This window comes from Littorina saxatilis, linkage group LG1, assembly GCF_037325665.1.
Source record: "Littorina saxatilis isolate snail1 linkage group LG1, US_GU_Lsax_2.0, whole genome shotgun sequence".
In the NCBI taxonomy this organism is placed as follows: domain Eukaryota; kingdom Metazoa; phylum Mollusca; class Gastropoda; order Littorinimorpha; family Littorinidae; genus Littorina; species Littorina saxatilis.
The window spans coordinates 48,004,820-48,019,130 of record NC_090245.1 but is presented as its reverse complement, the minus strand read 5'-3'; the positions used below and the strand labels follow the sequence as shown (position 1 = coordinate 48,019,130).

The 14,311-nt window shown below is 41.2% G+C and overlaps 1 protein-coding gene and 1 long non-coding RNA gene across 2 annotated transcripts in view; one reads left to right on the top strand and one right to left on the bottom strand.

The window, feature by feature from the left end:
* LOC138971993 (Wilms tumor protein 1-interacting protein homolog) overlaps positions 1 to 14,093 on the bottom strand; it is a 55,217-nt gene extending 41,124 nt beyond the window's left edge. Inside the window, exon 1 of the mRNA XM_070344839.1 lies at positions 11,880 to 14,093. Coding sequence (XP_070200940.1) covers positions 11,880 to 13,434 — 1,555 coding nt within the window. The 5' untranslated portion in view covers positions 13,435 to 14,093. The remainder of the gene's footprint in view (positions 1 to 11,879) is intronic.
* LOC138972004 (uncharacterized) lies at positions 4,048 to 5,459 on the top strand. The gene is made up of 2 exons (XR_011457432.1): positions 4,048 to 5,058; positions 5,304 to 5,459. It is a non-coding gene; the product is annotated as an uncharacterized lncRNA (long non-coding RNA).
* Positions 14,094 to 14,311: the final 218 nt, after the last annotated feature.

The window sequence follows — 14,311 nt, the reverse complement described above, 5'->3', positions numbered from 1 at the left end:
CCAAAAAGAAAGAATTCTCCCTCTCGTCGAGGGGAGGGAGATTGAATTTTGGTTTTTATATAAATTTACACAGGTGCATGAAATCTTGCAAGCTGTGTCCCATGGATGTCGGAGAAAAGTAAGTTTTCTTATGAAGTCTGCAAATTGCATAATCAATTTTTTTCATTAATTTCATTAATCATTTATTAAAAGGTCAAACAAATTCTAGGGCCGATCGGGGAATCGATAACCTTTTTTCTTCTAGGCCCAACCATTGCTTGGTACAGGCCACACCTGGATCAGCATATATGGTTATGTACAGCAGTCCCTGCAATGTACGGCCCCCGGCGTGAGCGGACACCTGACATGTACGGACACATTTGCTCGGCACCGAATGTTTTCCTTCTATATTTGCCCCCCCTTAAACGGACACCTGCAAAACGTGGACGCGGACACTCATTTTCGGTCCCAACAGCAGGTCATACCTCCAATGTACGGACAGACCATCGTCAAATTTTCACCACAACAAAATCGATAACAGAGCAGTCCGGCTCTTGGTACAAAGATCACAGCCGCAATGGCGTGATGACAGTCACTGATAACTTGAGTGCACATGTACCCATCAGGAAGGGGGGTAGTTTTGGTCAGGAATGGAGTACATGCGAAGATGCCAACATGAAACTGCACTGTGCTCTTTATTCTTGTCTGTTGGACGTAAACAACAGAAACCACAGTCGATGAAGGTCCTGAGCGAAAGAGAGTGAAAACCGGCCACAGCATAGTTCTCAGCATCGTGTGTCTGTGTGTAACCCCATTCATTGAGAAGATACTCTTGTTTCCCCTCAGCCTTGACCAGTGAGTCGGTTGCCTAATCTGTGAACCCTTCAGTTGTCTTGCTTTGTCAAAAGTTACGACACAGTCACCTGGTTTTGCTCTGAGTGAACAGTGCAGCTGTCCTATCTGGTCACAGCCCCAAACAGTACATGGCTGGAGCATAGATGTGTGTGACTACACATCTATGGCTGGAGGGAGTGAGAGAGAGGGAGAGGGGGGGGGGGGGTGGAGGGGTAGCTGGCTAAACTCTGTGGGGTGTCCGGTGTCACTGCATGTCACGGCAGGAAGAGCATTGGAGAGAAATAGAGAGGTGTACTCTTCCACACAATTTCATCAGTTGTCACGGCTTGGGGTAGGAATTAGTGAGGGAGAGTGGGAGCTGTGTTATGTACAGTGTATTTCCGACTGAAGAGTGAAAAGTCACTGCCATGCCACATGATCGGCATGCAGTCAATAAAGCCAGACAAGAAGAAAATAAATTACATGATTATGACATGCATGCAGCTCTATCTGCTGCTATTTATTCAAACTGGTTTTCAAGCTTATTCTTGCAAAGCATAGATCTGCACACGCTCCTCTGTGCTGTGTTTGTGTGGCTGCTTTCGTATGTCAGTGCATGGTGAGTGTGTTCACTGCCTTGAGGATTTATTTTATCTCTTCTTTTCAACACTTTTCATACAAATCATTTTTACAGAACGTTTAAAGAAGTATTAGGAGTTTATTGTTATTGTTTAGTAGCCACAAGAAGTGATTAGCATAGACTCAATCCTGTTGTTTGTGTGTCTCTGTGTGAGTGTATATGGGGGAGGGGGTGGTGTGGTCACCCCTCCCGTGACCGGACACCTGCAATGTACGGACAGTTTTGCTATGGCCCAAGGGTGTCCGTTCATGAGAGGGACTGCTGTACTTGGATTAGGTATAGACTTATACAATAGTACTAGTAGCTAAACAATCCTGAAAGTGGCGAGTATTTTGCTTGCCATGGCGAGTAGAAACATGTAACTGGCGAGTAAAAAAGTTCATCTACCCTGCGAGTCAAGTTCCTGAAAAAAATAGTTGGTTTGGCTGGTAAGGTTTGCTCTCTGGCTAGTAAATTTTCAGAATCTGCACCATTTTTTGGACTTTCATGCCTGCTACATAAACAGTAATAAAATGTTCTTCTGTGGTGATGTTCATTTCCAGTGCTCAAGTTCAACCTATAATGTTACAACAATCAGCTATGTGTTGTGTTCAATAATAATGTGTTAATTGTGTGAGGCACCTCTGTTTACTGTTTTACACAATAGCGTATTATACTAGACCAATCAAAGCTGTCAGCGGTGTGAATAGCCAGTGGGTACCAATGGGGCCTTCCCCCATCACAAGTGACATGACATGAATGCCAACCCTAGTTCCTGGCACCATCATGTGCAATCAACACCCATCTCCCCCTACCTGTCTCACCAGTGAGGAATGCAGTGTAAAACTGCCTTGTCATCCACATGTCATTAATCATTTATGATTTAATGGGGATATCTGCTATTCAATATTGTTGACACCCCTTGGGCAATTCAAGCTAACACCAAGGATGCAAAACTAAACAGTACAGAATAAAACCATTACACTTTTTTTTAAATTGTTGGTAACAAACACTCAGCAATTCGGATGCTGTGTTACGCTGTAAACTTACATAGCTGACGTTAGAGAACTGTGACACAATTATGAATTTGGTCAAGAGTACAACAGAGCGTCGAGTGCCTGTATCACGAGTTGGTCACAAAACTAGCCTTGTAAAGGCAACCATTCTACATGCACCTCAATCAAACCTGTTCTAATCTGTTCAAAATAAGTTGATTTCAATATGCATGTCTTCTTGTGTTCAAATCTGTGTCTGTTGAGTTATATATCTGTGGATTAGTTCGAAAAAGTCGGTTGTCGGCGAAACGCGAAACGTGACACAATTCACACACTACACTTTGAAGCTGCATGTTCGCTTTACCAGAGACAATTTGAAACTGAATCAATCATATCATGTTATGAAAGACAAAACAGTTCAATGCAGGTTTACTGTCAGGACGAACGAATGACCGGCGATGTGTATAATTGCGTTCAAAGGACGGCTGTTTGCGCGTAACCGTCGCGTTAGTTTTTCGTACCGAGTTCGTCTTCATTTTAACAACGAGTTGGAAGTCTCGCGTAGGTGGGAAACAGCATGATTTTAAAGCTTCTGTCGCTGCCTTCATTTCGGCATAGGACTTTAAGCGGTTTCTTGATTCCACTCTATATAGCAGTCCAAGGGAAAAATAATTGAAAACCGCGTAAATGTTATGTTACGCGCATGCAACAAAAAACGATCCCTCACTAGGACGTGAACGAGATTTTGCGTAAGCGGCGGCCATTTTGAATATTGTTTACAAAAGAGCTGGTCACATGCTGTTTTGGTCGAAGCATTGATGGATCATTGTGGCGAAAAAGCATGAGGTAAGTTTTGCTGTTTATGGTTACGTTCATGCAGTTTTATCAGTGAAAGACATGAAATGCAAGTAAAGTGACCAAAATACATTATCATTTTTATGAACAACGGCATGAACGTGAAAACAGTGTTAGCAGGGGTTATCTTAGTCGCATTTGGAATTGTGGAAAATGTTTGTTGATTTGTTATGAGCACATGTTTGTGAGTGACCATGCTTACTTTTGGTGTTACTGTTTTTAATGTTACATGCGTGAATATGTTTGCTTTAGGAGAATGATTTTTACATGTTTTTTAGCGAGAAGACCAATTTTGGACGTAGTGTTGTGAGATCTCGAAGGATTAAAAAAAATTGTTACGAGTTACCATTTTTTTACCATCTTGACGCGTGATTGTAACTTAACACGAAAGTACATATCGTTAACGTTACGTACAAGCAAGTGCTGCATTCATTTTAGATCGGGGAAATTTTAAAGGAAAACAAATATGCAATAATCTGAACATTTGCATTCTCGATGAATGTGGATGGCCCTGGTACGATCTTAAACCCAAGTTTGAATGTTCTGTTCGTACGTAACCTAACGCAATCACAGTGACAACATGCCCGTGTAAAGTTACATGCTAACTATCACCTTGTTGATGGAAACTGAATCTGCAAGTACCTGTCTGATTTTTCAAGATGATGCGTTTTGAATGGCGATCTTTAACTTCAGTTTGTGTTTTCGCCTGCACAAGGGATGTTTTAGTGATATATGTGTTTGTATGTAACTTTACTCCACAAAGAGTGGTGTTAAGTTACACTCATGTATTTTTCATCACACAAGTTTGGTATAGCAAAATCTATTGAATAGGACCTTTTTAATACAAATGAATTGTTTGCTTCATGGTAACATTTGAATTATAATTGTGCATTATGTTACATGCAGTAAAAACGTGCATGCAAGTAACTTAACACGACAAATGCATGTTATGTACCTGCAGTCATACTGACATTTTCAAATGGCATTGCTAAGATGAACTCAGGATTTCATTGACTGGTTCAATCCCACTTTGAAAGGTGACTGGATGGAAACAGTCAACAATTTTGCTTTTCAAACTGTTTAATGCTTCAAAATAGATTAAAGGTGTTTGCATGTAACATGACACCATAGGTTTTGTGTAAAGTTACTTTCAAACGTATCTTGAAGAATTTCACATTTTTGTGCACACTAATTGCACACTATAATGTTCAAAGAGTGGATCATTTAGTACAAGCATTTTTTTTAAACATGTGTTTGAATATCACATAACACAAACATAATCATAGACTAAGGGATTATTCGGTGTTAAGTTACATGTATGAGTAAAAATTGCCGTCAACATAGTTTATTATCTTTTCTTTCTTTTCTGTGGATGCTTTTTTTTTAAGGCTGCTTAACAACCAAGATATGGTTTAATGCAGGTCAACAAACAAACAAAAACCCACTTAATCTATTGCTTGAATGTAACTTTACTCGGTAAAAACAAAAATTCACAAAGAAGGTGAGTGTTTTCAGACTAAGAGTGAATAATTATGTATTAGGATGAGTTTTAACAGTATGTGTTTGAATCACAATGTAACATAACACACACATGATCAACAGCATTAGGAATGCTATTTCAGGACACAAAAAAGTTTGTTTCATCGGTCCAGCATTTAATTTTTTTTAAATTTTCTTCCTTCCCTGGACACTATCAACTGAGACAACATCCAGTGAAGTTTGCAGAACAGAGTGGTGTGGACTCAGCTGACAATACTGTGACCTGCATTTCCAGGGGTAAGAGTACAAGGACTTCAATACATTCAGGAAGAAATTGTGAGAATTGAGGCACTGGGGATTTATCTTTTTTGTTTGTTTTAGTACCGATGATACTAGTTTTTGTTTAAATGTACACGAATATATTAACATGCATGGTAATTTATGTTTAATTCAATCAAATTGATGATTTTCATGAGATTAGTTATGTGGAACTGGTACGCTTTGAATATCACCTCGGAATTTCTTGTTATTTTGTGTTGCAGATTCAAGCCCTCATTGGTGATGGTGCAGAAGTACATTTCCTGAAGAAACAGCGTGAAAGCAAACAGACTTCTATGTGTGGCCCTTTGTTCCCATGCACTAAGATTTCTGAAGCTGTACTGTTGTCATGTATTTGTTTAGCATGAGGTCAACCAGCCTAGATGCATTCCCTCCATAATAAAAAACAAGTCGCGTAAGGCGAAAATACAATATTTAGTCAAGTAGCTGTCGAACTCACAGAATGAAACTGAACGCAACGCAACGCAGCAAGACCGTATACTCGTAGCATCGTCACTCCACCGCCCGTGGCAAAGGCAGTGCACGTGGAATTGACAAGAAGAGCGGGGTATTCGTTGCGCTAAGAAGGATAGCACGCTTTTCTGTACCTCTCTTTGTTTTAACTTTCTGAGCGTGTTTTTAATCCAAACATATCATATCTATATATTTTTGGAATCAGGAACCGACAAGGAATAAGATGAAAGTGCTTTTAAATTGATTTCGAAAAAAAAAATTTGATAATAATTTTTATATATTTAATTTTCAGAGCTTGTTTTTAATCCGAATATAACATATTTATATGTTTTTGGAATCAGCAAATGATGGAGAATAAAATAAACGTAAATTTGGATCGTTTTATAAATTTTTATTTTTTTTTACAATTTTCAGATTTTTAATGACCAAAGTCATTAATTAATTTTTAAGCCACCAAGCTGAAATGCAATACCGAACCCCGGGCTTCGTTGAAGAGTACTTGACCAAAATTTCAACCAATTTGGTTGAAAACTGAGGGCGTGACAGTGCCGCCTCAACTTTCACGAAAAGCCGGATATGACGTCATCAAAGACATTTATAAAAAAAATGAAAAAAACGTTTGGGGATTTCATACCCAGGAACTCTCATGTCAAATTTCATAAAGATCGGTCCAGTAGTTTAGTCTGAATCGCTCTACACACACACACACACACACACACGCACGCACACACACACATACGCACATACACCACGACCCTCGTTTCGATTCCCCCTCGATGTTAAAATATTTAGTCAAAACTTGACTAAATATAAAAAACAATAAAAAATAATACGAGTGGGTGGAACGCTGTTTTGTTAATATTTCAAAACTGTCATTGATTTTCATGTATGCAGAGGCTCTTCTATTCCATCTGTCAGTGCCACATCTGTGGTTAGCAGCTTCATGTTTGTTTTTGAGTTCATGTTGTGCTGTTGTCTAGTTACAATCTGAAAGATAGGAAAGGCTGGTTGGTAGCAAAGTTTGGTTGGTAGGACATTTTTGGTTGTTGCCCAATGTTTTGTCTAACATTTGCTGTTTTGTTTGAGTATTTCTCTTTTGATTACTAAGGTGTAGCTGAAGTAATAACAAAAGTTGAATGGATATGTTTGCCTTTCCCTTATTCGGGATATTTTGTTTGTTGCCTAAAACTGGCTCTGAATCCACTTAAATTCAATTATTTCACTGTCTTAAGCACTCAATAGGTCATTCAATATTAAGAGAATGTTTTCTTCAATTACTAGTACGATTTAAGTGATTAAGAGGCTGTATAACAATTATTTCACCTTCAAATAGCACTAGTTGGTGTAAAGTTACTTGCATACGTCTTTTCTTGTTATTTATTCTTTCCCTTTATCACTTGGACTCACATTTTTGGATGTGAAATATGTTTATATCTATGTATTTACTTGTAGAACATTTAATTCTGGATGGATTTCTTTTTCTGGTGAAAAATGGGTAAGAAAAAGGATAGGTCACAGTGTTATGTTACATGCATGTATTGCTAGGTTTTCTATTTAATACATTAAAACGAGTAAAACAATTGTTGGGATACTTTAACCTTAATTAATACTTTAACTGAAGTATTTCATACCTTGACAATGTAGGAGCCTTTACTACAGTACATTTACTTAGTCATTTTACCTTGAAATTAGGAACGCCTGATGTTGTAAATGCATGGTACATTATAACATAATTCAGAAATTGGAAAAATGAACTTTTTCTTCTTACAATTAAATATAAAGATAAGGCTTAACATATTTGAAGACTTTTTGTTTGTTTATTTTACTTAAATATGTTACTTTTTTAACATTGTGAGTCAAATGTTCTGCTTTGTGTAAAGTTACGTACATGCAACAGTTACATGCAGTTTTCAATACTGTATCAGACTAGAACACTGTTGTTATGATTTAATCATTGAAAGTACACTTGTAGCAGGCTGTTAAAGTTAAATAAAGACCTGGAATTAAACTGGATTTGTTTTAAGTTGATGTTGATTGAAAGGGTCACGGTGTTACCGTTACACGCAAACCAAATACATTTTCTTCAAATACTACTCAGTAAATAGCCCATTTAAAATTTCTTTTGGTAGGAAGTATCAAGATAACTATATGCTCCAATTTAAGTAAAAAAGATTGTTTTATGACAAAATTATATTTGTCATGCTCATGTCACAGAGACTGGACACTATTCTGTACTCTTGACCATTTATGTGAAACAAAACGGATGGCGAGTATTTTAGAAACTGTCACACCACGTTTTATCTATTTTACATGTTATGTTAAGATTTGCCATGGAAACCTGTATTAAGATTGTATGTCAAAAATGTGTGGTCATGTTTTTGAGAACTTGGAGAAACATAAAGTTAACAAAACAAAAAATCAGACTCAAAAGCCAAAAAGGTGAGGGACAAAAATGTCCACTATTTCCGTGTTTCATGCAAATTATTCAAAGAAGTGAAAACTTTCACTTTTAAAATTGTGATTTTCACAAACAGCCTGCCAGCCCCAGCCTCCATGATTTCTGCTCCAGCTAAGTGTGAAAGCGAACCATGCCCCGGCCAGTCAGTAAGTACAGGTTACAAGGCCCCCCTCCCTGCACTTGACTGGCCTTGCTCACCACAAGTGTGAAAAGGCTCCCACTAACTGTAAGGCTTCTATTGGCAGTATTGCCCCCTTGTTTGCACTGTGGTAATTAAAGGTGTCGCTGTTGGCCTAGCAAGATCCAAGTGTCAACTGAATTAGGCAGACAAAGATTTCCCCAGTCGAGGTGGAGCTGGGGTGGAATACAAATTACAAATCTTGCCATATTGTTAACGAACACAAAATCACGCAGCAGACTATGCGAACAAATTTATATGAGCTTCTTCAGTTCTTATGCCTGTTCTGACCGACATCATAATGTGTTTAAAGTTACAGTGCAATTTGCAACCACACAATCTAAATCCTGTACAATTTATGAAGTTTCCATCAGAAGAAACGTTACCCTTCGTTTTTGTCTGGGAGACGTATGACATTATGTTGAAGCAGATCTATGTGGAACACTTTTTTTCTGAGCGTCTCTCTCCCTCGCTTTGTAAAGTTCTTTATTGTGTGTTTGATTGCTCATGTTTGCCTCCCACGTTATAGATTCTGATCAGATTATGGTTTTGGTTATTTATGGTCACAATTCTGAATCCCTTTTTCAGGTAATACTATAGTATCAATACTAAGATTGTGTAAGCTGAAGTGTAGATCTCTATACTTATTACTACTTAGTACTACCAGATGTTGTCAACTGAAACTGATAGTTAAACATGTGGATGCAAGTATTTCACTACCAGTAGCAATCACAGCACGTCTCTCAAAGTCAAAGGACAATCATTATTATCGCACAAACTTATAAAAGAAAAAGCACATGCATGTTTTTCACAGACCTGTGCACTCAAAACGCTCATCAGTAGTAAACAAACCAAATTTCAGTCGTTTTTAAAATGTTTCAGTAGTAAGCTGTAACGACAGTTCAAGACATAATTCTGCTCACAAAGCACTATGACGCAGTGGAATGGGAATTACTATTTATTCACAAGCCAAGGTGAAACATCAACACTGTTGTAACAGTTTTCTTCTTCTTTGGTGACAGAGCTGGTGTCTCCTCTTCCCTATCTGAATCTCGCACTCTTTTTACATTTAGTCAAGTTTTGACTAAATGTTTTAACATAGAGGGGGGAATCGAGACGAGGGTCGTGGTGTATGTGTGTGTGTGTGTGTGTGTCTGTGTGTGTGTGTAGAGCGATTCAGACTAAACTACTGGGCCGATCTTTATGAAATTTGACAAGAGAGTTCCGGGGTATGATATCCCCGGACGAATACCTTTGATGACGTCATATCCGGCTTTTTGTAAAAGTTGAGGCGGCACTGTCACACCCTCATTTTTCAATTAAATTGATCGAAATTTTGGCAAAGCAATCTTCGACGAAGGCCGGGGTTTGGTATTGCATTTCAGCTTGGTGGCTTAAAAACTAATGAATGAGTTTGGTCATTAACAAGAAGAGCAAACGCTCGATCGAGTCACTTTCGCAGTTCTGAATATTATATGAGGCATCAGATGGACAGGAAGAAATTGCTATTCACAACACAATGAGTCACGTTCACATAAAATTTGAGCCCGGTCACTTTTATAGTTTCCGAGAAAAGCCCAACGTTAAGTTGTGTGTTGCCGAACAGAAAAGGCTAGTTATCTCCCTTGTTTTTCTGATAACGTTCGTAAAAGGCTACAGATGTAAATACTTTGATGTAAAGAATAATCCTACAAAGTTTCAATCACATCCGATGAACTTTGTCAAAGATATAAAATGTCTAATTTTTCCTTTGACGCTGACCTGTGACCTTGAAAAAGGTCAAAGGTCAACGAAACCATCGTTAAAGTGTAGAGGTCATTGGAGGTCACGACTAAACAAAATATGAGCCCGATCGCTTTGATAGTTTCCGAGAAAAGTCCAACGTTAAGGTGGTGTCTACGGACGGCCGGCCGGCCGGACAGACTAACACTGACCGATTACATAGAGTCACTTTTTCTCAAGTGACTCAAAAATCGGAAACTTCTAATTAAAATTATTTTTTTATTAAACGATCCAAAAACAATTTCATCTTATTCTTCGTCATTTTCTGATTCCAAAAACATACATATGTTATATTTGGATTAAAAACAAGCTCTGAAAATTAAAACTATAAAAATTATGATCAAAATTAAATTTCCGAAGTCGTTTTAAAAACTATTTCATCTTATTCCTTGTCGGTTCCTGATTCCAAAAACATAATAGATATATATGATATGTTTGGATTAAAAACACGCTCAGAAAGTTAAAACGAAGAGAGGTACAGTAAAGCAAAGCGCAATCGCTACCGCGCCAAACAGGCTCGTCACTTTCACTGCCTTTTGCACTAGCGGCGGACTACGTTCAGTTTCATTCTGTGAGTTCCACAGCATGACTAAATGTAGTAATTTCGCCTTACGCGACTTGTTTTCTTTTCCACACATGTTTCACTTCAATCACAAGTTGCCATGCAGACGCTGGACAAACTAAGTCTAAGAACAATCAATCAATCAATCAATCAATGAGTCTTATATCGCGCATATTCCGTGGGTACAGTTCTAGGCGCTCTGCAGTGATGCCGTGTGAGATGAAATTTTATACGGCCAGTAGATTGCAGCCATGTCGGCGCATATTTACCTTTCACGGCCTTATTCCAAGTCACACGGGTATGGTAGACAATTATTAACTGTGCCTAAGCAATTTTGCCAGGAAAGACCCTTTTGTCAATCGTGGGATCTTTAACGTGCACATCCAATGTAGTATACACGGGACTCAAAGACTCAATGCTGAGAACACGCGCGCTTCCGGTAAATCGGAAAACGTCTTTTCAGCGCAACGGCCAACTAATTGGTCAAAACATCTTAAAACAGAAAAAAAGTACAATGTTGTTTTTTTCTTAGTAAAACTAAAACATCGGAATTTCGGAATTTTAATTTAAAATCCGTAGCACCGTATTCTGCATACAAAAATCGGAGAAATTACGGAGAAACCGTAGATGTGCACAGGTCTGTTTTCAGATACTTTAAAGAGCAGGCCTGAATCTTCTTCTTCGTTCATGGGCTTAAGACTCCCACGTACACTCGTGTTTTTGCACGAGTGGAATTTTACGTGTATGACCGTTTTTACCCCGCCATTTAGGCAGCCATACGCCGCTTTCGGAGGAAGCATGCTGGGTATTTTCGTGTTTCTATAACCCACCGAACTCTCGCACTTAGTCGTGTGCTTGCGTTTACACACGAAGGGGGATAAGCCACTAGCAGGTCTGCACATAAGTTGACCTGGGAGATCGGAAAAATCTCCACACTTAACCCACCAGGCGGCCGCGGCTCGAACCCTCGACCTTCCGATTAAGAGGCAGACGTCTTATCACCCCGCCACAGCGCCCGTCAGAGCAGGCCTGAATGATCCGGAACACTTGAAGGGATTGCATACATGTATAATGTATGTGTGCAAAACATTATGCACACATGTCCACTCATGGCACAGTACTTATCTAGTCTTTTGCCAGACATGTGATGTGCACACAATTACATAGATCTACACAGAAACAGGAACAGATTGATTTATCTCTAGACGAATGACATTTATTTTAACGCGAGGGACTAAAATGAAAGTTGCCTCCGTCTCCTAACTGAGACAACACTCACCCAGCACACAACATACCATAGCAAGTAACAGTGTACAGCAACTCAACCATACTGGTGGTCAACTTACCAAAGTAGTCGCCCTGCGGAACCTGGTCCATTTCGTCCTCCAGTTGCTGGGTTAAAGCCGCCAGCTTTTTCTCCGCTTCTGACGGACCGGAACCTCTGGGTGGTGTCACCTGCCAGTTGAGTCCCTTGCCTCCCGGTGACTGTGGTTGTGACTGGGAATGGGAGGCAGAGATCTGAACTGGCACCCCTTGAACCGGGGCCACTAGACGTACAGGGGCTTTACTTTGCACACCAGACCCTGCTCGCAGCGGCTGACTGGCCACCGATGCTGCTGTCAACTCAAGTTCGTGAGGACCGTGGTAAGGAGGGGGTGGTTCTGGCGGCGTTTCTGGGGACGTTTTGGGCGTGGGTCCCGGACTTGTCAGCCTCATATCCCGTTCCAGCTGCTGGGTCAAGGCCGCTAGCTTCTTTTCAGCATCCGACTGAGCGCCGGGGTGGAGTGGGACACGGGCAGGGATGACGGGGGGAGCTCCACTATGGTTGGCATGCAGACCGACAGGGTGACCGTGAAGACCATTGTGTGTCACCGAACCACCCGATTGCATGCTCACTTGAGGCTGAGCCGGCATGGTTCGCATGCGTGGGTCCGTGTAGATGTGAGGAGGTGCCGGTTCATTGAAACGATTATCACTAAGTAGCGGCACGCTACGCGGACCCAGGGAGGTGAGTGACTGGGGCATCGTGCCAGACATGCTGGAGTATAAATCATGTTCTAGTCCGGCGATAGCTCGCTGAATTGCCATGCGGTCCTGAGGGCCCGCTAAACTCCCACGTGGAGATGGAAATTTATCCAGTAACACACCCGTTAGACTAGCTCTGGGACTGGAATGTTTTGATTCCAGTGACGCTATACTTGATCGTGGACTAGCAGTAGCAATGCTTGACCGAGGACTCCCGAAACGTTGGTCATATGGCGGAGGAGGCGGAGCATTTGTGATACTTGTTCGTGGACTGGAATTCTTTGAGTCACCACCACTACCTAAACTTGATCGTGGACTGGAATAGTTTGAATTGCCACTGGTGCCTTGCAAGTTGGCATAGATGGTCTGTTGGTGTGACTGGTGAACTGAGTGTGCCTGCATCATGTTACTCGTTCTAGGTGCTGGGTAGCGGGTACCGGCAATTACCACACCGCGACTCTCCACGTGGGAATGGTGGGGAGACACGGGTAGCGGCTTACCTTGCAAGGACGCTGCGTTGTTGGCAACAGCAATTCCTCCCGCGCCTGACCCCACCATCGCCCCTGCAGGGATGGGGGGCTTGCCCTCTCGCATACTCATTGCCGACGATGCGAAAGCCGCCCTGTGCTCCGTTTGAACAGTGCCTCCATACGTATTTTGGGGAGAATACCTGACCGTTTGAACTTGACTCCTTTGTTGCTGCATGCTGGTCATGTACATGTTCTGTTTATGTCTGAAATCCTCGCTCGCTGAAGTATCAGACTTTCTCGTCGTCGCCTCTCTCCAGTACGACTGAGGATTCGGCACTTCGAAAAGATTTAGATCCTCACTGAATCGATTTACATCCGACTGCAGTTCGTCGCCGTAGGCTGCCATAACGCCGAAACGCAGCCATACGCACTGACGGTGTGAAATTCCACGAACAGTCTATCCTGGCCCCATACACTCTTCTTTGACATTACCTTCTCTCACAACAACACAACACGACAATGGCCGAAAGTGGCGGAGCGATAAATGAGTCATGTAGCAAAGCAACTACACGCACATGCCTGCACACTACGCGTGAAAAACTAGTTCGATTCACACGAATTCCCACTCAGTGTTGTTCCTCTTGACTTTGGATGTTTTTGTAAGCATATTGAACCATGGAAGTCACCGTTTTAGGCACTACATCTCATGCGCGGACTACTTTTCGAAAGAAGAAAGCCGGAAGCTGTTTCACTTTCAATGCGCGGACATCAACATGGAAACTTGGCGTCTGCTCGAAACAGATTCGCTGGTTATGGGCAGATGCCAAAAAAGAAAAAATAATGTTACTAAAAATAAAAGCAGAGATCTGCGCCTTCAAAGCCACGGCGTTCTCTCTCACTAAACAGAGTGAATGTTTATGAGCTCCGTTTTGCTTCAAACAGTTCGAGATCGGGAGTTCTGCGAGTTAGGCACGCAGTGCTGTGGCGGCGCCGCGAGGGAGGAGGTGGAGGGGAGGAGCCAGAAGGAGCCCCAAAGCACCACTGGTCAGCCTTCTCTCTCTCTCTCTCTCTCCGAGATTTCAAGAAGCGAATTGTGTTTGAGTAAACCCGGAACACTGTCAGTTCTTGATTTCATATTACAGCCCATGAAATGACAGGCACTTGAAAGACGCCGGAACAGTTTTGAGAGAGTGTCGAAAATAATAACATATCGAAATGGGTGTTCGCCGCTCGCGCATGTACCCAGCCAGCATGATTCTGCGTGACGCATGCGTTATTTCTGC